This window comes from Amia ocellicauda, chromosome 18 (assembly GCF_036373705.1).
Source record: "Amia ocellicauda isolate fAmiCal2 chromosome 18, fAmiCal2.hap1, whole genome shotgun sequence".
Classification (NCBI taxonomy): Eukaryota; Metazoa; Chordata; class Actinopteri; order Amiiformes; family Amiidae; genus Amia; species Amia ocellicauda.
The window spans coordinates 24,357,130-24,380,636 of record NC_089867.1 but is presented as its reverse complement, the minus strand read 5'-3'; the positions used below and the strand labels follow the sequence as shown (position 1 = coordinate 24,380,636).

Below are 23,507 nucleotides of genomic sequence, written 5' to 3'. Positions count from 1 at the left end.
TGTGCCCTTTAATTAAAGCCAAGAAGTCATTAACTTGACAAGGCTCGGGGAAGTTAACGCTTTCCCAGAGTCAACAGGGTATTCCGTTTTCCTTTCGAATTTACCACGGTAAGCTTACATAATAATAATAATAATAATAATAATAATAATAATAATAATAATAATAATAATAATAATAATAATGATCATGATAATGATAATAATGCCAATACTAAAACTGCGTTTATAAATATCAACTTTTGTGTATTTCCTCCCTCCTAAATCACCCCTCTGCCCTACCCACTCAAATGATGCAATTTCACGGAAGACACTTGGAAAATAAATGCATGTTGTCTTAAAAGGCAGCCGTTCAAAGGTGCGGTATTTTTTATACACAACTGATGCCAGGCTGCCGTGCTTTTTGCGCACGCTGGATGCGGAGCTGCTTCAGGAGAGGAGGAGAGGAGAGGAGTCTCCTCAGTGCGCCTCGACGCACGAACTCTGCGCTTGCATCCACAACTGCACAGCTGTCTGGAGCCTCACTGTTTCAATGCTGATATGCTGATGTAGTTGATGCCAAGTGGGGATAGTTCTTGAGCAATTTGAAGTGGATGCGTCGCCACCGGGGAAGCCCAGTGTTGGAAACCCTTTAGGATGATTTTAACGGGACGAAAACCCTCCCCGCTGCCTGCCTCCGGCCCCCGACACACACTCCTCCGGAGCGGCCGAAAATAACGCCAGTGCAGGACGCGGGTGCGCCGGGGAGACTTCACTGGAGATGCCAGACGAGCCGGCTAATCACGCACCAACGGGAGGGGACCCAACGACAGACAAATACGTGTAATCAATGCGAACCCTTCTGAAATGCAATTAAGTTTCCATTGTGGCTCTGTTGTGTTTGCTGCTGTAATATTTCTTGCAAGCAGATTTGGACAATGCGTTATGCTAATGTGGTCTGTTGATATGCTGCAGCAAGTTGCCTTGATGGTCAAAGTGAGCGGCAGAGCCTGCAGGAGCGCAGATCTACCTGTCCTGTCCGGCTCTGCTCTGTCTCTCAGTCTAGTTCACCCCTCGACCACTTTTCTCTCTCTCTCTCTCTCTTCAGAGTGACAATAATGGGTAAATCGGAAAGCCAGATGGACATCGTGGAGAAATCGCGCAGGGCGGGCAGGCGGCGCTGCAGCGCGGCGGAGATCGGGCTCTCGGTGCTGCTGCTGCTGGCGAGCGGCGCGCTGGCCGGACTGCTGCTGCTCTACACTGCGGCCACAAGAGGTAGGGCTGGGGGCCGCAGCGCACCCCGATTCTCTCCCCGCCTGGGGGCTTTAATGCATCACTGCCTGGCGAGGGACACAGAAACAGGAGCGGCAGTCAAAATCAATACAAATCCTAATAGTATCACTAGCAACCTAGTAATAGTAGTAGTTGAACTGTTATTGGTGATAGGGAGCAAAATGCAATAGCAATCGCCATTATTAGATGAACATGATCTTACTACTTGTATGATTGTTTATATAACAATACTTAATTATTATTATTATTATTATTATTGTTGTTGTTGTTCCCTGGCGGTGTCTTGCCATATGCCGTTATATGTAAAAGCAGTAAAATCTGAAACTTGATTACTTAGAACTTAACCTGAAATCCCATGACATCCATATATGCGTTTGGCTCATGAAGACCAAATAAACCATTTATCAGTGGGAAAGTCCTGCGCATTTACTGACTGTGGAGAGGGGAACACCGCCTTCAGAGTCTGGGGACGATGGTCTCATTAACGTTAAGAGTCTATATTCTTATACCTAAACTATATTTGCTGGATCAATAAAGAGCAATTACATTAATGAGAAAACTGACAATAATAATAATAATAATAATAATAATAATAATAATAATAATAATAATAATAATAATAACTGTATATGCACACATTAATTTATCAGTGTGATACTGGGAATTATCTTCTAAAGATAAATGGGAATTATGTATTTTGTAATTATTTAAATTGATCTCAAGTGACCTTTGTACCATTGGGCCATTTATTTCTCAGGGTCGAAAACTAAAACTGATTAATTTATTATACCTTCACGGCTAAACATATATTCATAATACTCATAAACGGGATCCACCTGCTTTGTTCACATCATAGACCATATAAAGCTAGTTAAAGCAAAACCACAATATCATAGTTATTCACCTGAGAGTAAACTGTTGTTATCACTGAGCGGATAATAAAGCCGACTTGTGATAAACAGATACATAGACACTCACACACGTATAGATAGGTTACATAGATATATAGTAGATAGATAGATAGATAGATAGATAGATAGATAGATAGATAGATAGATAGATAGATAGATAGATAGATAGATAGATAGATAAAGTAAATAAAAAAAAATGAAAAATGGAACGAAAACACATCTAGCCTATACATGTTTAAAACTCTATCAGTTCATTTCAGACCTTGGTTAGCACTTAGCACTAATAACATTGCTCCAAGAGCTAAGCTGAGCCTGTGGAACCATGTCATATTATTTTAAAATGAAGTAAAAATCAAATCGCGATACAAGGGCTAAAAAAAAATTGAAAAACTAAATAAAAAACGGAAAAACAGAAGACCAAGTGATGTTTCCACTGATAAAAATAAAATGTCTTCATATTTCTCATTATTGTGACTATTCTCATTCGTTTTTAAATATTAGAATACCATTCAGCCGGCCTATGGCAGGTATCGTTTTCATGCAATCTCTGCCTTTTAGTACAATTATTGAACTTGCAGTTTCTCCGAAGTAAATACAATGCTGACACTGATGCACAGAAAGACACAGATTTCTTTGGCAGTGATTCAATTAATGCTTAATTGGCCCCTGTAAATTAAGCGTCACTCAGTGAGTGCCAGACTCGGGTATAATACGAAAGACAGAAAAGGTTATTATCGTCGCCTGTCATCCGTTTAGGAGTGTTTCCATCTCAGCACGAATCCCAGGTCTTGGATTTCACGGATGTCATGTTTCCTGTATGGGCGAATGGTTGTGGCCACAAAGGCAAAGCGCTTTTATCTCATAAGACTTAAACCCGTCAAACAAACAACTTCACAGTGCATACCCTATTTACTGACAGGTGAAGCATATTGCATTGCATTAAAAGGCTGCTGTAAATAGGAATACAGCTGTTTCATTTTTATACACGTGGCTATGTTATGCCATCCATGTTTTAGTTAGATATTAGTTATCACTTTGAAGCAAACGTGGCACTGCCTGCCCTTGAACTGATAGCACTGATTAATGTTGTCCCAGACGCTGGGTTATTATTTTATTGTATAAGTTACTGGCTACTAAATGAGATGCTGTTCGTTTTTCTCATGATTGTTGTTCTTGTTAGAGTTGAAGTTACTGGACAAAATAAAGATAAATGAGCATCTAATTGAAATGGGCAGCACTCTTAGAAGACGCGTACTCCTGTGCGCATGCTCAATGGGGTGCGGGGGGAAGTGGGGGCGGTCAAACGTGAAATGAACCGCCGGTGACAGGTCGTTTAAATCGGCAGGGGGGTCAGCGAGAGACGTTATGCAATTATGTTTGTTTTATTTTATAGTCGTTTCCCACCAATTAATTTTTAATTCTGTTCTTATCATGTGGTGAAGGACAGATTATTTTCGAACAGAAAACATTGTGTCTTTATTAGTCTGTTGTTTGAAAGGGGTTTAGCCTGCTTTGCTAGTGAAACCAGCACATTGTCGGATCAAGAGATGACCAGATAAAAGATATATAAAGTGAATACATTTGATATTAAACCATTGTTAGAGTTGATCTAAATGAGGTTTTAGAAATTGCTTTGCAACCACCGTTTATTATTATTATTATTATTATTATTATTATTATTATTATTATTATTTGTAGTAGCAATAGCAGTATTTTATAATTATACAAAAGCCCATTGTGTAAATAAGCACGTATCCTAGACTTCCACTGATTTCATGCTGCCTGACCTGAAGGTATTTCTTGCTTGTTTACTGCCTTTGTGGAAATCCAGAGCACATTTTATACTGGAAGGACAACAAAAGTTTTGGAATCAATCACAGCTGTGGGCCGGCAGCTACCAAGGCATGAGGGTTTCATCATCTCGGATGTTGAAACGCCTCCCCAGTTCCAACGGTGCCCCTCGGTTGACTATCTGACAATGCACAATGCCTCCGCCCTGTATTGTCGTGTGTTTGCCCCTAGAGACCAGTGCTGAAAATCATTTGAAAGTAACTACTGGAATCAAACAAAGAGAAAAAAACTTTTTATTTGCATTAATCTCTGACTACAACCTGAATTAAGTTAATTCAGTCAAGCAGTGAAATTATGATTATCGATTTGTTTTGGTAGGATGCTGGGCGTACTAAATTAGTCATTAGCCATTAGAGTAAGGACCAGTGTGTTGATAGAAAACTCCTCCCCTCCCACCAATCCTAATAGCCCTGACCCCCTCCTCCTCTCCCTGTTTTACTATTTTGCCTGCCAAGTTTGAAAGAGCCCAAACTCCCCCCAAATCATCATGATGGAAAAGCAAAACACAGCATTCCAACAGGAAGAAGAGCAACAGAGAGAGAGAAAGAAATAAAAAGTGAGAGAGGGAGGGGAGGAGAGGAAGACAGTTCCCTGGACCACCCCTCCGCTTTTTCCAACCTGTCATCTGCGATTTCTTCCTCACCACAGCCGGCCAAATGCCACCAGGACCCCAGCAGCTTGTGCACAGGTTTCCAATTGACTTCACCCAGAAAACACCAGCACTGTTTGGGAGGCAGAGAGAGCAGCATCACTCAGAGCTGTGCACTGGTTTCTAACCAGTCTGTCCCCAAGGGCCATTGAGGCCACCAACACACAAAGGGTTCTTAATGATAGTCCTTAATAGGCCGAACCAGTCTGGCAGGATTCTTAGTTAGGTGGTATTAATTATCCTGTTGGAGACAAGACTGAAATGACTGCAATCCCAAAACCAGTCCAGAAGTGGCAAACCAGTACTCTTCTAGAGGGACAGAGGCGTCATCTGCTGCAGTGATCCTATGCTTTTTGTCCCTTCAGAGCCCACGTACCGTGCCAGCGTGAATAATGTGTGCACAACGCCAGGCTGCGTCACTGCAGGTGGGTTACCGTCTCTCTGCTGGTATAAAGTCATCAACGTGTTACTGCTCTTGAGAAAGTCAGTCCTTAGAACATAAGACAGTGTCCATTTGAGAGGAGGCCATTTGCCCCATCGTGCTCGTTTGGTGTCCATTAATAACTAAGTGATCAAGGATCCTATCCAGTCTGTTTTTGAATGTTCCCAAAATGTCTCTTCAGCCACATCGCTGGGGAGTTTGTTCAGATTGTGACGCCTCTCTGTGTGAAGAAGTGTCTCCTGTTTTCTGTCTTGAATGCCTTGAAGCCCAATTTCCATTTGTGTCCCGGGTGCGTGTGTCCCTGCTGATCTGGAAAAGCTCCTCTGGTTTGATGTGGTCGATGCCTTTCATGATTTTGAAGACTTGGATCAAGTCCCCACGTAGTCTCCTCTGTTCCAGGGTGAAAAGGTTCAGGTCCCTCAGTCTCTCAGTAGGACATTCCCTTCAGACCTGGAATAAGTCTGGTTGCTCTCCTCTGAACTGCCTCTAGAGCAGCGATATCTTTCTTGAAGTGAGGAGCCCAGAACTGTCCACAGTATCCAGATGAGCTCTAACTTAATTTTAGAGCTTAATGTTGCTCACAAACAGCCCCTGTTTTTGTTTTTGCTTCTGTCAGCTTCTCACTGCTTGCAAACATGAGACCTCAGTTGTCCTTGTTTTCAAATAATCAGCCCTGCCTGTTTACCCTCCAAACCTCCCGCCAACCCCTCTCCCCGCATGCCCCGCTCCAGCTGCCAGGCTCATCCAGAACATGGACCCCGGGGCCGAACCGTGCCAGAACTTTTACCAGTATGCCTGCGGGGGCTGGCTGAACCACCACGTCATCCCCGAGACCAGCTCCCGTTACAGCGTCTTTGACATCCTGGGAGACGAGCTGGAGATCATCCTGAAGGGTGAGCACTTAGATAGATGAGCACACTGAACAGGAAGCGCTTCTCCTCTGATCTATCTATCTATCTTTCAAATACAGTGCGTAGGTTTGTGTGGCAATAGACAATCATAGCAGGTCGAGTATGTGCCCACAGGTATCAGTGGTGTAGATGCACCTGGAACACTCTCAGGTCTTTTTATAACTTTTACAGCCACTGTATTCTGAATTCATTGACCAGTAAATATTTATATATATATATTTCTGGGTGTTGGGGAAAACAGATAATGTGGTGCCGAGCAAATCTCTATTGAATGAAATTCCATTGGTTTTCCGAGTGTCCTGTGTTCTTTCCTGGCAGGGGTGCTGGAAACAGAGAGTGACCAGGACAGGGAGGCCTTCAGGAAAGCCAAGACTCTGTACCACTCCTGCATGAACGAGAGTGAGTCTGTGCCGCGACACACCCTGACCGCCTGGGACACCGAGATGCAGTCAAACGCACATCCTGACCGCTTGGGACACCGAGACATAAACAGACACAGAGACACTGACCGCCTGGGACACTGAGACAAAAATAGACACAGAGACACGGTCCGCCTGGGACTCCGAGACAGAGTCATAAACAGACACAGGCACAATGACATATCGAGAGTCTGCCGCACCGAGACACAACAAAAACACAGGCACAGGTGTTGCGGCTGCACAGACACACAGGAGGGGAATTCCCCGGGGCCGGGCTCGGGTTTCACAGTGGCGGTGACTGCAGATGGCTGTGGTTTTATTTATGTCTTGCTGCAGGTCTTATAGAGAAGCGTGACTCGCTGCCACTGATGAAGCTCATCGATGCCATTGGAGGATGGCCCGTGGCCTCCGAGGACTGGAACAGCACCACAGGTACACACCACACATAACCGGTCCAAGCTGGCAGAGATCTGGAAACGAGTGCTGCATTAACTAATCTATATGTGTTGAGATGAAGCCAGGGTCCACTATCTAACCACACACAATTCACCTGGCCCTATTACTGTGTCCATAGCGTGAATATCGGTTTAAAAACAAATGACACCTCACCAGTTCTTGAAAAAGGTTTGACACGAATCTTACTTACATCTTAAATGTAAAAGTCATGTCTGTTCAACAATATGAAGTATTTAAAGGACTGAGCAGCTCTTCAAAGCGTTGTTCTCCGGGTGGCAATTTCACCGTCAGCACCGTTAATTGCCCTTCCTTTTAGATGAGCATTAAAATGTAATTAGCTGAGAGAGAGTGCATGTCACTATAGAGCACACCAAGACATATGGCCTGGTCTCACCGGGGTGCTTAGCAGTCAGCTGATCAGTCAGAGAGGGATGAATGTGGTCTCTGGCAGGAAGTCTATGCACCCTGGCGAGCTCCAGGCCAGCTCACAATCCCACCCAGATCCAGTGGAAGAAGTTCTCTGCGCCTTGCCTGCGGCGTGTCCGTGTGTCTGGTACGGAGGTCACATGTGTCAGCCAACATGTGGGACTCCTGGGTCTTTATCTGAGGGCTGTGTAATAGTGTGTGTCAGTGTAGAGCCACATATTCTGGCAAACACTGTGCTTTCACACCTGGTCTGCGCCAGTGTCTGTCAGTGCCATCTGCTCTGTGCCCGTGTGTGCCAAGCGCTCTTGTGTCTCTGTACCACACAGAAGAGCAGTGGAGTCTGGAGGACACCCTGGCCACTCTGAACGCCCGCTTCCACAAGAAGGTGCTGGTGGACCTGTTCGTGTGGACGGATGACCGCGACTCCAGCCGCCACATCATCTACGTAAGGAAGGCGCTCTGCCCCTTTTGATTATAAATCACTTGACAAGAGTTCTTTTTTCCCTGTGTGTGTGTAATAATGTCTATACCTGCATTAGAGGCACCTCTTTCATTTCACGTCTCTCTTTTCATCGTGTCAACTTGTTCCCCAGCTGCCCCACAGTGCGGAGCTGTAACAGTGTCTCTCTGCTGTGTTCCCAGATCGACCAGCCTGGATTGGGAATGCCGTCCCGGGATTACTACTTCAACGACGGGAACTACAAGCGGGTAATTACTTCACAATGTGAAGCCTCTCCTAAAATGGTCTCCTTAAAAGTTGGAGAAAAGTAGTAAAAGTAGCAGAACATTGGGAGGCCATTGGCACCCATGCTGTCTATGTGTCTGTGTGATGTCCGTGTGTGCGTACGTCCCAGGTGCGTGACGCCTACCTGCAGTTCATGGTGTCGATCGCACGCATGGCCCGCGAGGACAGGAACCTGACACAAGACGAGGAGCTGGTTCTGGAGGAGCTGACCGGCGTGCTGGAGCTGGAGACCGACATCGCCAGCGTGAGTGACAGGCCGACTCCAAAAGTCCTGTAAAACAAAAACTTGTAATTAAATCAAGGCCCCTGGGTTTATAACACTGGACACACTTCACGGTAATGGCCACAGAGTACCACAGGAACCACGCCTCCATTCCTCCTCTGATGTATAGACTTAGCGGTTAGACTTAGTGTCAGAGCTCACAGGAAGTGCAAAAGCCATCCGTGTGTAGTCATACCAGGAATCTGTGGCCATTATTGTAAAGTGCTACTGCTGCAACAGCTCGTTTTTTATTTTTACCCATTTCCTGAACGAACCTTTAAAAGCTGAGAGGTTTAAATAAACCAACACTTGCAGGGGAAATATTTTTCACTTAAACAGTTTTGGAAACAAATTGCTGCAGTTGAACTGGAATTACAAAATAACAATGGCACTGTAAAATCGATGAAGTAATCCTGTAAAGGTCTTGGAACCTATCTACAGATGTTTCATGATTGCATTTGTTGTCTCTCAAGGACCCGTATCTGTTACCCAATAGCTGTTATTGAGAAAGCAAACCAAAGATCTAGTTTTCATTTCCATCCAGAAAAGCACTTTGGCACTGCAAGGCTGTCTGGGTAGTACTGACTGCACCTGCAGGATTTATTATATTGTATTTTCATAAGGCTGGGGGTGGGGGGGGGTTTATGTAGTTATAATTACATTCAGAGGTCAATAAGTCAATAATCATGTCAGTAACGATAAAATAATTCAAGCAAGCAATTACAGTCCCAGGCTCCTCTCATCAGTACCGCAGTAATCGCTGGTGGTAAGTTGAGGCAGAACACGAATACGATATTAATCTTTCACCATCCTGCACTGCCTCCCACGACTCTGACAGTTAGGAGGAGGTGCCGGCGGCCCACTCATGGCCCGTTTCCAGCTCTGTCTGCTCCAACTTCCTGTCTGCCTTAGGTAGTGTCAGCCCCAGATCCATGCAATCCTCCTTCTCAACGATCACACGAGCCAGGACCGTCCTAGGATGTCTGGGGGGGCTTGTGGGCCATCCACACGAGAAGATCTTTCACGATCTTTCTCTCCCTGATTCCCCATCCCCCCAAATAGGGAAGTTGGTTGTAGGAGAGATGCAGGCGGGTAATTTATTCTCCTTTGTCCCAACCTGAGAAAAAAAAGCCCCCCTCAGTTGCTCATTGCCAAAGACACGGTTTCAGATTTCAAAGGCAGAGCATCCCGTCTCCCCCTCTCATCTCCCCTCTTCATCGCTGGGGTGAGAACGGTCAGATTTCTCTTTCTCCATCTCTCCCCCATCCAGAAACACTCATGGTTGCTTGGTTACACCTGTGGAGGGGGCCCCTGCATTCTTCTTGCTTTTGTTTCCGACCAAACTATTCTTTAGACGATATGTTTTATACCTGAAAATACAGATGTACTACACAAGCAACAGCAATGGGCTTTGTAGAGTTTTATCTTGTGCAAAACAAACTGTGCATAACAGTACACACTTTGGACAGCAGTGTACAGCCAGCATTGAAAGAGATCTAAAGTGAAGGCCTGTACACCTGTCACTGTGATAACACAGCAAGACTTTCCAAAGCTGGAACAAGACTTACTGATGAGCCTTTTTAATAGGATTTCTTATATTTTGCAGGTTATCAAATGAGGACAATCTTGCAGGTTGTTTGCCACCGTAGATAAGCATTTACATATGTTACAGTAATCAACATACATACTGCCCTTGCTTAAAATACTGTAAAGTCCCTTAGCAACTTTGGAAAATTGGCCACCAAGCTGGGAGCGTATGGTTCCTCACAGTGATTGGTCGAGATCCTGCAGACACTCACAGTGATTGATGGAGATCCTGCAGACACTCACCATGATTGGTAGAAATGCAGCAGATACTCACAGTGATTGTTCGAGATCCAGCAGACACTCATAGTGACTGGTGGAGATCCTGCAGACACTCACAGTGATTGGAACAGATCCTGCAGATACTCACAGTGATTGGCACATTGGGTGGCCAGTCCAGGCCCATCCCCCAACACTGAAATCTGCCCTCTGTTCGCAGGCCACCTCGCCGGCAGAGGAGCGGCACGACATCACCCTGCTCTACCACAAGATGTCCCTCAGTGAGGTGCAGGAGCGCTTCCACCTGAACGTGAGTCCAAACCCACGGCGACTGGTGACACAGTGGTGGAGAGAAGACCAGGAACACTTTAACAAGAAGGCGGAAATCTGCCTATAAATAAACTATATACATTGAGTCTCATCTGTATTTTTATATGCATCTCTCCCTCTATCTCTCTCTGTCACTTTATTGCTATACAGGCCTTTAACTGGACGAAGTTTGTCCAGGGCGTGCTGTCCAGTGTCAGTATCGATGTGCAGGCCCAGGAGGAAGTGGTGGTGTATGGCGCCCCCTACCTACAGAAACTGGGAGACGTCCTCTCCAGACACCCTGTCAGGTGAGAGAGGCCATTGCTATCGCAGCGGCTGCAGCCAAGTCCTTCCCAAGTCCCATCCCCTTAGCCCTGTACACGATATCTCTGTTTTGCTTTGTTTGTGCCTTTAGCATGACAGCAAGAGAAGAGACGTCTGCTGGTAGTGCCCAAAAAGCATGCTCTCTGCATACCTTGAACCCTGTCTCTCTAAAGCTGATATAATATGTATTTATGAGGAAGACCAGCAGTTTTAAGTAAATGTGTTGGTGCTGTTGTGTATGTAAGTATGTTACAGTAACAGTAATACACAAATACACTGCCCTTAATCGTGAGTAAATACCATACCAAACTGGGTGGTATGAAGAATCATGTCCTTTATCAAAACTGCTACTGGGAGAAGAGGACACGTGTGTCTGAGGCCCGGCCTGTGTTCTGTATCTCCCAGGACTCTGCAGAACTATCTGACCTGGCAGCTCATCATCGACAGGGTCAGCAGCCTGAGCCGTCGCTTCAAAGATGCCAGGGCCCACTACAGGAAGGTGAGACTGGCCTCATAAAACCAGGTTAAAAACACAAAAATATGTCCATTTAGCAGGGTAGACTGGCATAATGGCAGAGCAACCACACACAGGTTTGATCTGAGTGAACCAGTGCTGTCACTGTGTGTTCGGGTCAGGCACTGGACGGGACGACCGTGGAGGAGGCCCGCTGGCGGGACTGTGTGCGCTACGTCAAGAGCAACATGGAGAATGCGGTGGGCGCCCTGTACGTCCGGGAGACCTTTGCCGGAGAGAGCAAGCGCATGGTGAGAGAGACTGAACCAAACCCCACCGCGCTTCCACAACACACGGGCACGCACAGTCAGTTACGTTCGTGTGGCAGGAAGGTTCACAGACACTTTTTATTGTACAGCTTATACTGAGTATAGACCGGTAATGACTGTGTGTGTGTGTGTGTGTGTGTGTGTGTGTGTCCTGTGGCCAGATGAGCGAGCTGATCAGTAAGATCCAGGAAGCGTTTGTGGAGACGCTGGACGAACTGCGCTGGATGGATGATCAATCCAAGGAGAAGGCAAGAGAAAAGGTAAATTAATGTACTTCCTTTTTATATCTAATAAACACATTATACACACAAACACTGCACCCCTTTGTACAAACCACGCTTTACTGAAAGTGCACCTCACCACAAACCCCTGTGCCTGTGGTGCAGACCTGCCAAATTAATCAACCAAGTAAAATACCAATCTCTGAATCTCCACTTTGACTGTAACACCGTGCCCAAACTCGTGTAAAGCTGCAAGACCAAGTGAAGTAGCTCTGTGCGGAAACCGAAGGTTAAAAAAAAAATTATCTATACAGTAAATAAAAAATAAATAAGAAAGAATACATTTTTAGCTCTTCGTTTAAGATGCCACAGGCCATCCTCACACAGCACTATCTCCCACCATGAAGGCAGAGAAAACAAACAAACAGTCGATGTTACACAAACAGAAACCGCTTATAGACAGATCGCCCCAGAGATGTTTTGGAACGTGGCCCCGCACGTCACCCCTGTACAAAGCAACGCGTGGGCGGCTCCTGATCCCGTGCCGTGCGGAGGAGGCAGTGTGGGGGGGAGGCAGTGGTACGGCGCTATACCGTGGATCTGTGCTGTGTGTCCGCAGGCTCTGGCAATCAAAGAGCAGATCGGCTATCCCGACCACATCCTCGAGGAGCAGAACCACAAGCTGGACCAGGAGTACGCACATGTGAGCAGAGCAACAAAACCCTGTTGTTGTCGTTTTCCCACTGGGGATTGTGCATGCCTTCAGTAGCTGTAGTTTGTTTGTTTGTTTGTTTGCACTGCTGGTGGAAAAGGTAAGTTACTATTGGAGCATTAAAGCTAGATCCCTCAGGGCCAGGCGATAGGAATGTAAAAAAAAATATTTAAAAGTTACTTACTTAAAAGACACAAGCAGGCGGCACTAGAATAGAGGTTGCCGGGACTTGATTTGCTGCTCTTGTATCGTGACACTGACTGCCTCCCCGTGCAGCTGAACTTCAGTGAGGAGAACTACTTCGAGAACATCCTGCAGAACCTGCACGCCGGGGCCCAGAAGAGCCTGAGGAAGCTGAGAGAGCGGGTGGACCCAGACCTGTGAGAGACACGACACCGCACACCGACTTTCCCAACACCTGAACAGCTAGAGCTAGGGTTCACATTTAAGAGGTTTGCCAAACCCAACAAGAGAAACAAAATAGTGTGGCAAAGCACACACTTCATAGGGTTCCAAGAAAGAGAAAATGAAACCATTCGAAAAGCTGTGACTATCTTAGGAGACAGTAAACATGCTATAGAGAGCTTCACAGGTGATAATACAAGGGTAGCACTCTTACGCCTGCATGCTCAGCACATGTGTTGGCTATGAGTCTACAGCCGGGCCAAGGAAGTTTAAGTTTAGGGGGGATTTGCAAAGGTTCATACAGACACCTGTGACTCCAGTTTGATGATCTTAGCTTTCGTTTCTACCAAGCTGTATCAGGTGAAGTGAAAGATGGGAGTGGGTGTCAGAGAGTTAGAGGACTCACCTGTGTCCCCTGGTCTCTGGTGTGGTTTGCAGGTGGATTATCGGAGCCGCTGTGGTCAACGCCTTCTACTCCCCCAACAGAAACCAGATAGGTGAGCAGTGAAGACAGGAGTGGGTGTAGAGACGACTGTTTACGTGAGAGGGATTTCTGTGCGTCTTTGTGTCCCATTCTGGGTCCCATCCCCTAGCCTGTCCACTCAGCCTCACACCCAGCTTCCCTGTTTGTTTTCCCTTCCCCTCGTCGCTCGCAGTCTCTAATTCCCTCCCTGTTTCAGCTCTTCCTTCTCTGAGTCCCTCCCCAGTTCCTCTATCGTTCCCTCTCTCTCTCACCAACAATTCCTCTCCATCACTCGAGACCCTCTCGATCGTTCGTTCTTCCGATTGGCATCATTCGATCCCCCTCTCCCTCCATGTCTACCTTTCGCCCTTTCTCTATGTCTCTGTATCAGTCTGACATTTCTTCACTCTCTCTCTCTCTCTCTCTCTCTCTGATTCAGTTTTCCCAGCTGGCATCCTGCAGCCTCCCTTCTTCAGCCAGCAGCAGCTCCAGGCCCTGAATTTCGGCGGGATCGGCATGGTGATTGGTCACGAGATCATCCATGGCTTCGATGACAATGGTACCCAAAAACCCACACCCCCCGACACCTCCGCCCCCATCACGTTCTCTCTCATTCACTTCCACGACTCCCTCACTTCACTTCCCTTCTCTGCTGTTCTGTGCTCTATAGCTACAGAGGTAGTCAACAAGCGGGGGCGGGGGTTCAGCTCAGTGTGTGGAGAGACAGGTCTGTTGACCAAGGAAAAAAATTATCTAAATTCCAGCAACCCCACTCTCTCACTCTTCTCCTCATCATCTTCCTCACACTTCTCCTCCTCTTTCATTCCAAGCAATCTGTCCCGACTCTCATTGGCTGTCCTGTTGAGTTATAAAGAAGTGACCGACAGTCCCTTCATTCATCCGCCAGTTGTAAAGCAACATTCCTGGTGGTTCAAGGTGCAAAAATCAAATCCTGCTGTGTCTCAAAAACAGGGAGGAATTTCGACAAGGACGGGAACATGTTTGATTGGTGGAGCAACTATTCCGCCATGCACTTCAAGGACCAGTCCCAGTGCATGGTCAACCAGTACGGAAACTTCAGCTGGAAGTTGGCCGGAGGACAAAACGTGAGTCGTCAAGTGATTTGGGGAAGGGGGGGTAGAGGGAAGGAGAGGGCGGAAGGCTGTCTTTATGCTCTCTGTAGTAAATGGCCATGTAAATTTGTCCATCAGCATGAGCCCCGTTGTTCCAGGGTGTAGCAGTCTTTTCTGAGGAGAAATCCCAGTTTTACAAGTGGTTTAAGAAGGCCGGGAGTGAAGTGTGAGCCATTTAAACATGAACCACTTCTGAAGAATCACCACAGACAGAATCCACTTCGCTATCAGGCCGTCTCTGAGTGACAAGGGTCTGTCGGAGGGTGACAGTGTTTCGGGTGACCCCTGCTGGCTGGAGGGACAGTGGCACAGGTGGCCACGAAAAAAGACAACAGTCCCACGAGCTCGATAAACAGGAGCTCCCATCTGGGCCCTGTGTGGACAGCGTCAAACAGGGGGCCAATCCCTCCTGACGGGTAGGGGAAGCATCTGGCTCACAGCAATGCAATGTGCTCTGGTCCGGCAGGTCAGTGGGATCAGCACGCTGGGAGAAAACATCGCTGACAACGGAGGAGTCCGACAAGCCTATAAGGTAATGTTTCCTCATAAACAACTGTCCCAGATAACATGGAAGCCGTCTCTGGTCATACAGATTACAGTATTGTTATTAGAATTGCTATGATATTATTGTGACTATTATTAGAAGCTTCTCAATCTATGTGTGTGTGTGTTTGTGTCACCGTGTGTCTATCGCCCAGGCCTACCTCAAGTGGGTGGAGAGAGAGGGGGAGGAGCCACATCTGCCCGGCTTGAACCTCGACCACAAGCAGCTGTTCTTCCTCAATTTCGCACAGGTAAAAGGGAGGGCGTCATGGGCTGCCCGTGGCATCTTTATCCACAGGTGGGATTTGAACTGCACAGACTCAACGGACATCTGAGTGTCTAAATAATCAGAAACGCCTGGCTGTCAGACCGGCCCAGTCCTCGGCACCCAGACACGAGCACTCTCGACGCAAAACCATTTGTTGCTTTTTGCTGTCTTAAAAGTAAAAGAGCTACACAATCTACACAGAGAGCAAGGTGAAGAACAGTCACAGGGAAAAGCTGACAGTCTCCAGGAAATGTCTCCCCCCGGGGCTCTGAGGAGGCCGTAGGAGTGCTTGTGCCAAAATAAATTAAAGCACAGCATGAAAACAAAATAGGCAGCGGGTAAATATCGGGCCTTGGCTTGGAAAACAGTTTTGAGAAGGAAAGCAAGGTCAGTGTTTCCACTGGGCAATTAACAGCTGCAGCGTCGTTTAACCCTGTGCAGGCTGCAATAAAAGGCACTGCGCCTGCCAGCAAATGCCATTGTTGGACCATTGTTGTAACTGAGAACAGTCTGGATTTGGGAGGTGTTTTTGGAGTGTTTGATTATGTTGGGTGGTTACCTGCTCATGAACAGTATCAGCACTAGCATGCTGTACTGCACTGTTCTGGATCATTCCCCTGACATATAACAGCATCTCTCTGTTCTGTAGTGAAACACAAGTCACATGCACGGGGGGGGGGTCTGTGTTATCTGTGTCTCTCCAATGAGATAAGATCACAATGACTTGTATTGGAAAAGACATTTCCTCAGCCCCAATTGCAGAGCATTTGCCGTGCTTTATTCTTCTCTTCTGTGTCCAATTGCCGATTTCACCCCTGGAGTGCGAACGGCATCTGAACATCCCAGGAACAGGAACCCGATCAGATTGTTCCACCGGCAGAGAGAACACTTCACCCCACCTACTGTACCTTCAGCAGCAATTCCTAAAATCTCTAAAATAACAACTTCAGTCAGGAGATCAAAGGATGACCAGTCCAGTCCGTGTCTACCTGGACCATGTGACTCCTGAGGACAACGAGAGGCTCGCTGAGACGGGCGATTGTCTGAGAATCAAACAATGACCCGATCATGAAATGGAACACGTCTATTATGAATATAGGTGACAGCGATGTGCCGTATTTAATCCGACCGTCTCTCTCATCCGCAGGTGTGGTGTGGCTCCTACCGGCCCGAATACGCCAGCCAGTCTATCAAGACGGACTCACACAGCCCCCTGGAGTACAGGTATGGCACAGCACCCAGAGCCGGGTACTTACCCTTTCCCGTCTGTTCTCAGAAAAGGATGTTCTGTAGAATCTCTCTCTCTCTCTCTATCTCTGTCCCACAGAGTGATCGGCTCTCTGCAAAATTTCGGGGCGTTCGCGGAGGCCTTCCACTGTACGCGGGGCAGCCCCATGCACCCAGAGGTGAAGTGCCGGGTATGGTAGACCCTGCTCTGCCGCCAGGCCGCCGCTCATCGATTGGGGCCGCGTTCGGCCAATCGCGTGCCTGACCATACACTTTTTGTGTCCCGCCCATGCCTCGCGGTGGCGGCTTCGCTGCAGCCAATCCCAGAGTGTGACGTGACGTGGGGGAAATAAACATAAGGACTCGTACACCAGGGAGGGTAGGGAACCAGTCTGGATGTCACCCTAGCAGGAAGTAGAGCCACGCAGCCTACAACAGGGCACGTTGTGTGATTGCCTCAACTGTATTTCAAAGTCGGCTTGCAAGGCCAGCTGTGGTTGTCGTTGGGCTTGTTGTGTTATTGTTTGCGCTTGTGCAAATTTGTAAAACATGTTTTACGCACCTGTAGCAATTGGGAAGCACTCGGGGCAGTCTAGGGCTTCTAACCCCTGTATAAAATATTTAATTTGGCATTCTTATAATGGAGTAATTTCTATTGCTTGTTTTATGCTTACTATCTCGTGGTACGTTTTCTTTTCCACAAGGCTTCGAAATAGGATTTTTTAGCACTGTCTGGAAGGCGGTGAGGGGGGGAGGACTGTAAAGGACGCACACTGTTTTGTGCGACACAGATACTGCGACACAGATACCATTTCCCTCACTTCACTTCCTCTCTCTCAGCTCTGAAAATAACTTGTATTGGTGCCTATATATATATTTACTGCAAATTCAATTGATTGCAGGATAAACATACATACTACAGGATATGAGTCAACTAGAAATTAATGTTGAGTCACCCAGTCAGGGAAAAGGAAGACTGTTACTGGCTGCATCGACACATTGCTGACAGACTGTTAACTTGTGCTTGCTTTTATTGAACCAGAACATTAATTCAGGTGGGTTGTAATGCCGTGTTCTGTCTAAGAGCCAAGGATGCCAAGAAACTTACGCCTGACGTTACAAGTACTGTTAAATAATAATACCATGTTGTAGCATTAAATACATGCGTTTCAAGTGTATCATTTTATAATAATCAGTGGCATTTCATTGTTTTTTCGGTTCAGATTGTAATGAATGTTTTTTTCAGAGCGTGGCTTTAAAAAAAGGCAATTTTACATCTCCTGAACCCCTGTCCCCCGTCCTCGCAAGAGTTTACTCAAACCCAGGTACTGTAACTCTGTTTATCTTGAGAGAGAGGCCTTTGAGAAAAAAAAAGGATTGAGAAGTGCCGTCCCGGAACGACAGATTAGCAAATGCCAGTGTGCCCCAAACAGCCAAAGATGCTTCAATGGGTTTCAATCCACTGCCAAGAAAGAAAAGCCACAGCGCTCTATGTGTCTCTACTTATATAGCATTTAACTTTCTTTATAAGTGTATCTGTATATAAAGCTATAGGGAAAAAGTCTATGACATCTATTTATATATTCAGTACTTAATCTGTAAGGTAGAATATGATACGAGTGCCAAGGACTTGTCAATATGTTAAAGATGATGAATCTGTTGTTGATTATTACTGTTATTATTATTATTAGGGTTAATCAGTAAATGTGTGAAGACTTCTGAATGAGCTGTCAATGTACCGATGGCTCTCTTTATTATGATCTTTGCTGCTCAAGCAACACGAACAGACTAACAGACAGACGCCTTGTGGGGAATTGTGTCCCCAAGCCTCATTCTGCGCCAGAATCTCTCTCTGAAGCTGCCATTACTGTCAGGAATGTAACTGCTGTTGAGCAGAGCACTGTAGAGTACTTTACTGCCAACAGTTATCATTCTCTGTGAAAAAATCTCTCACAAAACTAAATCAGGATGCTTTCAAACAAAAGCATACGACACTGCCAGCTGACACTGCCCATCTCTGGCCACACCTGAATGCTTTTATCCATATGATAACAATATATTTATAATATATTGTAGATGACATATGATCCTTATATTTTTTCATTTACCAGCACTTTACCCTTTGTAGTTTTAGGGGGATTTGAAATGTACAGACATGCTCAAATGTGTTGGTACCCCTCCACAAAAAACGAAGAATGCACAATTTCCTCTGAAATAACTTGAAACTGAAAAAAGTAATTGGCATCCACCATTGTTTATTCCATATTTAATAGAAATCAGACTTTGCTTTAGATTTTGTTTTTCAACATAATATTGTAAATAATAAAACAAATGAAAATGGCATGGACAAATGATGGGACCCTCAATTTAATATTTTGTTGCACAACCTTTAGAGACAATCACTGCAATCAAATGTTTTCTGTGGCTCTGTGAGACGTCTGCACCTGTTCACAGGTAGTTTGGCCCACTCTTCCTGAGCAAACTGCTCCAGCTGTCTCGGGTTTGATGGGTGCTTCTCCAGACTGCAAGTTTCAGCTCTTTCCATAGATGTTTGATAGGATTCAGATCAGGACTCATAGAAGGCCACTTCAGAACAGTCCACTGTTTTGTTCTTATCCATTCTTGGGTGCTTTTAGCTGTGTGTTTTGGGTCATTATCCTGTTGGAGGACCCATGACCTGCGACTGAGACAGAGCTTTCTTACACTGGGCAGTATGTTTCGCTCCAGAATGCCTTGACAGTCTTGAGATTTCATTGTGCCCTGCACAGATTCAAGGCATCCTGTGCCAGGCGCAGCAGAGCAGCCCCACAACATAACCGAGCCTCCTCCATGTTTCACTGTAGGTATGGTGTTTTCTTTGAAAGCTTCATTTTTTTTGTCTGCGAACATAGAGCTGATGTGACTTGAAAAAAATGGATGGTGCGATCAGAAACTGACGTACCTTCACCTTGGAGTTCAGTTTGTATCTCATTGGCAGTTAACCTTGGTTCTTTTTCTGCCATTCGCACTATCCTTCTGTTCAATCTGGGGTTGATGTTCCTCTTGCGGCCGCCCAGGGAGGTTGGCTACGGTTCCATGGACCTTGAACTTCTTAATCATATTTGCAACTGTTGTCATAGGAGCATCAAGCTGCTTGGAGATAGTCTTGTAGCCTTTACCTTCACCATGCTTGTCTATTATTTTCTTCCTGATCTCCTCAGACAGCTCTCTCCTTTGCTTTATCTGGTCCATGTTCAGTGTGGTGCACACAATGAGACCAAACGGCACAGTGACTACTTTCCTCCATTTAAATAGGCTGAATGACTGATTACAAGATTGGAGACATGATGTGTGATACTAATTAAAGAAACAAATTGGTTTGGACTATCATTATAATCCAATTATTTATTATCTTTTCTAAGGGGTACCGACAAATGTGTCCAGGCCATTTTAGAATATCTTTGTAGAATGAGCAATAATTAATCTCTTTTCACAGCTTCTTTGCTTTATTCTATGACATACCAAAGGCATGCAAGTATACACAATGCAATGGCTTTTAATTTCATCACTTTTCAAGAGGAATGAAGCATTATTTCAATGAGCTGTAAGGGTACCAACAAATTTGAGCACGTCTATATTTTAGTCTGTAATCCTTATATTTATGTTTATGTTCAAAAGATGTGGTGAAGTTCAGTTCTGCCATATATTTTCAACTTGTTGTTTCCAGACTATAATTATGAATGTATTTAAATAAACACAAAAGGGGTCAATGTTGGCAGATGACAAGTATAAGGATCACACGAACACCATCTTAAAGATCAAATGAAACCCGGACTACCTTACTGTTGCACAGGTTCATTCTCCAGACTCTTCTGGGGGCTTGGGTTTTCTGTGACACCCTGAAACAGAGATATTTATGAAAGATATAGATATTCTCAATGATTTAAAAGTTCCTTCCGAGATGACCCCCGACCTCTGTCACTGGACGATAAGTGCTGTCTGTCAGTCAGTCTGTTTTCCACGGCGAAACGCTAGCCTTTAGTTCCACATGAAGACTGTTATTTCTAGAAAAATAAATATGTATTTCAAATTAACGGCAGCGTCTGCACCGAGGTCCCTGGCCTGGCAAACTCTGCTACTGCCACTGCACAGCAACCGAGATGATATTCAAAACCAAAATCCTTCTGTGTGTTTATAATTGGCCATCCCTCATCGGACGAGAGAGTGGGTTGATGGCTAGCGACCTGCTTCACCTAACGCTGAGGCGAGGCACAATTTCTTATCGACACCCCTGCGGGTTTTGGCAGCCGTGGCAGGAGCGACCAGAGGGCGAAGGTGTTGCCGATTATAAGTGCCATGCCTCAGTTCCCACCTGGCAAAACAAGACGGATCTTTGTCAGCACAGGAAGGAAGCCCAGCTAAAAATAAGTGGCAATCGCATCCACACAAAAAAATAGAACAATAATCATATTACTTGCGACATGTAGCTTGTGTTTACCAAGACGGTGGGAAATCTGGGAAGAGCTCTAAACCAAACAAAACCCAACTGACTGACTGATTTGACGTGTGCAGGACCGACCTGATGCCAGTCTGGATTGTGTTGAGTTCGTCAAGGATTCTGGGAATCTACGGTGCTTTTGCGTACAGGGCATCCTGTCTGACATAGCGACATCCCTGCTCCAGATGTTAGCGGGCAAGCGTTGGCAGTTTAAAGACGAGAATCGTATGTTACTGTCTAAGTGTAACATTGATATTGCATTGAACGTATTCAGAGCCCTGCCTTGCCCGCCCAAACTCCCTGTGGAGAGGCATCCATGCGTCCTCTCTAATGGCCGCACGTTTACTCGGCCTTAAAAAGCAGCCGAATTAGGGCGCTGTAAGGAGGACTAACGGCTCTCACGCCCACCCGAAACACAGCCAATTCCCACCACCCACCAATCCACTAATGTCTGCATTATAGGACCAAATTAGCCCTCCAAGTGGAGACTATAAACAATTAAACCGCCTTGCCGCTAAAATCTCCCTTTATGCTTAAAAAAGACTTTTAAACCTTGCCTTCACGCCCGTTTCTGCAATATTCCACCCTAATGCATGTTGATAGATGGGAAATAAATCTTCCCTTATCTGTCTCCCCAACTGTCACCAGATCATAGGAGCCAAACAACCCATATTGAAACTAGAGCCATGAAATCAATCCTGGCACCCATAATGCACCTCAGCAGCGATGCCTGAACACTGCAGGCACATTTGTCAGAGTGTGCCACAACCACAGCGGTGAAAAAAAAAACACAAAAAAACGAAAGAGGGGAGACTAGATGTTGCATGCAGTATATGAGGACAAAAACAGGGAGTAGGGTAACCTGTAATGTGAATTTTGCACCATACATAGAGGTATGTTTTTCTTTTGGATCTAGAGTAGAACTGCCACATAAATCAAAAGAGACACACACAGAATAGAAAGATCAAACGAGCTCCGAAACGAGCAGATCAAAGGCAGGGATTGCAGGGCCAGGAGTTTGGTGCAGAGGCTGTCAACTCCAGGCAGCCTTGGGCTTCGGAGCCAGACTGTTATCTCTCCTCGCCGAGATGCCAACTTACTGAATGTACAGACTTGCATGCTCTCTCTCTCTCTCTGTATCCTCGGTGTTCGGGTTTCTTTCCCTCTCCCTCTTCCCGCTACTGTAGTCGGTCCTCACAGCTTGTACAAGTGACCTCTGCTGATTGTACTGGGAGCTCAACTGGTGGGTCTGGGACAGGGAGAGGAAACCGTGTCAAGACTGGGAGCAAACCCTTCCACATACTTACACACAATAACACAGTCCCACCTTAATGGCAAATGAACAGTAGAGGATGGGCAACAGAAGAGGATGTCACTGTAGATGAACCCAAACCACTTCTTCGGGTGATCGGTTGCTATTTTCCCCGCAGAGGCTTACGAGGGAAAAGGCTAAACATTTTTAGCCTGACATTGTGGCTCCACTCTCTAAAGCTCCCAGTTTAAAGGCTCAGTCTGCTCCACCAGTTCCTCTCTGCTCAACAATCCTCCTCTTTCTGTACTTTGTCCGATGAATAACCTGTACAGTGTCTATGAATGTGAATATCTGCTATTGCTTTATTGAGAGTATCTTCAAAGGATGGGCAGAGATCCCAACGGGGCGGTTTTGCGCCGTCTTATTAATAGAAGAAACTCTGGGATGTCTCGGTACTCATGTCCCATGCCGTTGCCGGTCTTAACAGGAGTCTTCATCAGCAGGGTCGGCCAGCACTCGGTTAATACGCCAGCCCCTGCCTTCGGTTGAGCAGTGGTGGGGGGGGCCTCCCCTTTAATGAGCAGTGGAATAAAATAACACGACACGTCAGTATCTTCACAAAGAGAACAGCTGCTTCAAATATCGGCACCCTGAAATTGCATCCAGATCTTTTTTATAGGTTTCCCTCCACCGAGCCCCTCTGTTGGGCACGGCTGACATCACCCATGATGCAGTGGGGTGATGATAAGAGTACCCCCGAAAGTGCAGTGTAAATTAAGCCTTCAGTTTGGAAAAAGGGATGTTGACAAGAGATAGTTTTCTGTAATAACGGACTACGTGACCGACCGTCGAGTTTATTCTATTGTCACTCCATCGAGATCTCTGCCTGCGGACTGTTTATAGACATTTAAAGAGAAAAAGAAAAGCGGTTTGGTTTCTTTCTTGCTTTTAAAACTGTTATCATTGTGATTATTATATAATTATATTAACATCTTAACTACCGATTTCTGGTTTCTACTATTCAGTGTTTTTTATTCAGATTATTATGTAAAAAAACAACTGCTTTGACAAATCAGCTTTTGCTATTTAACCACTGTGTACCGTGTGTCCTGCCAATAAAGACAAATAGTCAAAACAACTCGAGCCTCTCATTCTGCGAGTCGTGTGTGTGTGTGTGTGTGTGTGTGTGTGTTCTGGTAAGCTTGTAAATATGTATGCTTAAGAAGTACAAATAGATACTATGTAT

The 23,507-nt window shown here is 45.8% G+C and overlaps 1 protein-coding gene and 1 long non-coding RNA gene across 2 annotated transcripts; one reads left to right on the top strand and one right to left on the bottom strand.

Annotated features, from left to right (window-relative positions):
- Positions 1-689: 689 nt before the first annotated feature.
- mmel1 (membrane metallo-endopeptidase-like 1) lies at positions 690-23,385 on the top strand. Its single transcript, XM_066691460.1, has 23 exons — positions 690-819; positions 1,085-1,251; positions 5,046-5,105; positions 5,854-6,015; positions 6,352-6,432; positions 6,789-6,884; positions 7,661-7,779; positions 7,977-8,042; positions 8,189-8,323; positions 10,365-10,454; positions 10,625-10,761; positions 11,183-11,276; positions 11,414-11,542; positions 11,722-11,820; positions 12,401-12,484; positions 12,770-12,873; positions 13,337-13,395; positions 13,801-13,920; positions 14,334-14,467; positions 14,961-15,026; positions 15,193-15,288; positions 16,453-16,529; positions 16,633-23,385. The coding sequence occupies exons 1-23, from the start codon at positions 758-760 to the stop codon at positions 16,730-16,732; spliced, it is 2,337 nt and encodes a 778-aa protein (XP_066547557.1). The 5' UTR covers positions 690-757; the 3' UTR covers positions 16,733-23,385.
- Positions 1,183-12,776, bottom strand: LOC136714146 (uncharacterized). Its single transcript, XR_010805012.1, has 5 exons — positions 12,678-12,776; positions 10,296-10,475; positions 8,204-8,350; positions 4,650-4,753; positions 1,183-1,316 (listed from the first exon to the last, which is right to left on the bottom strand). It is a non-coding gene; the product is annotated as an uncharacterized LOC136714146 (long non-coding RNA).
- Positions 23,386-23,507: the final 122 nt, after the last annotated feature.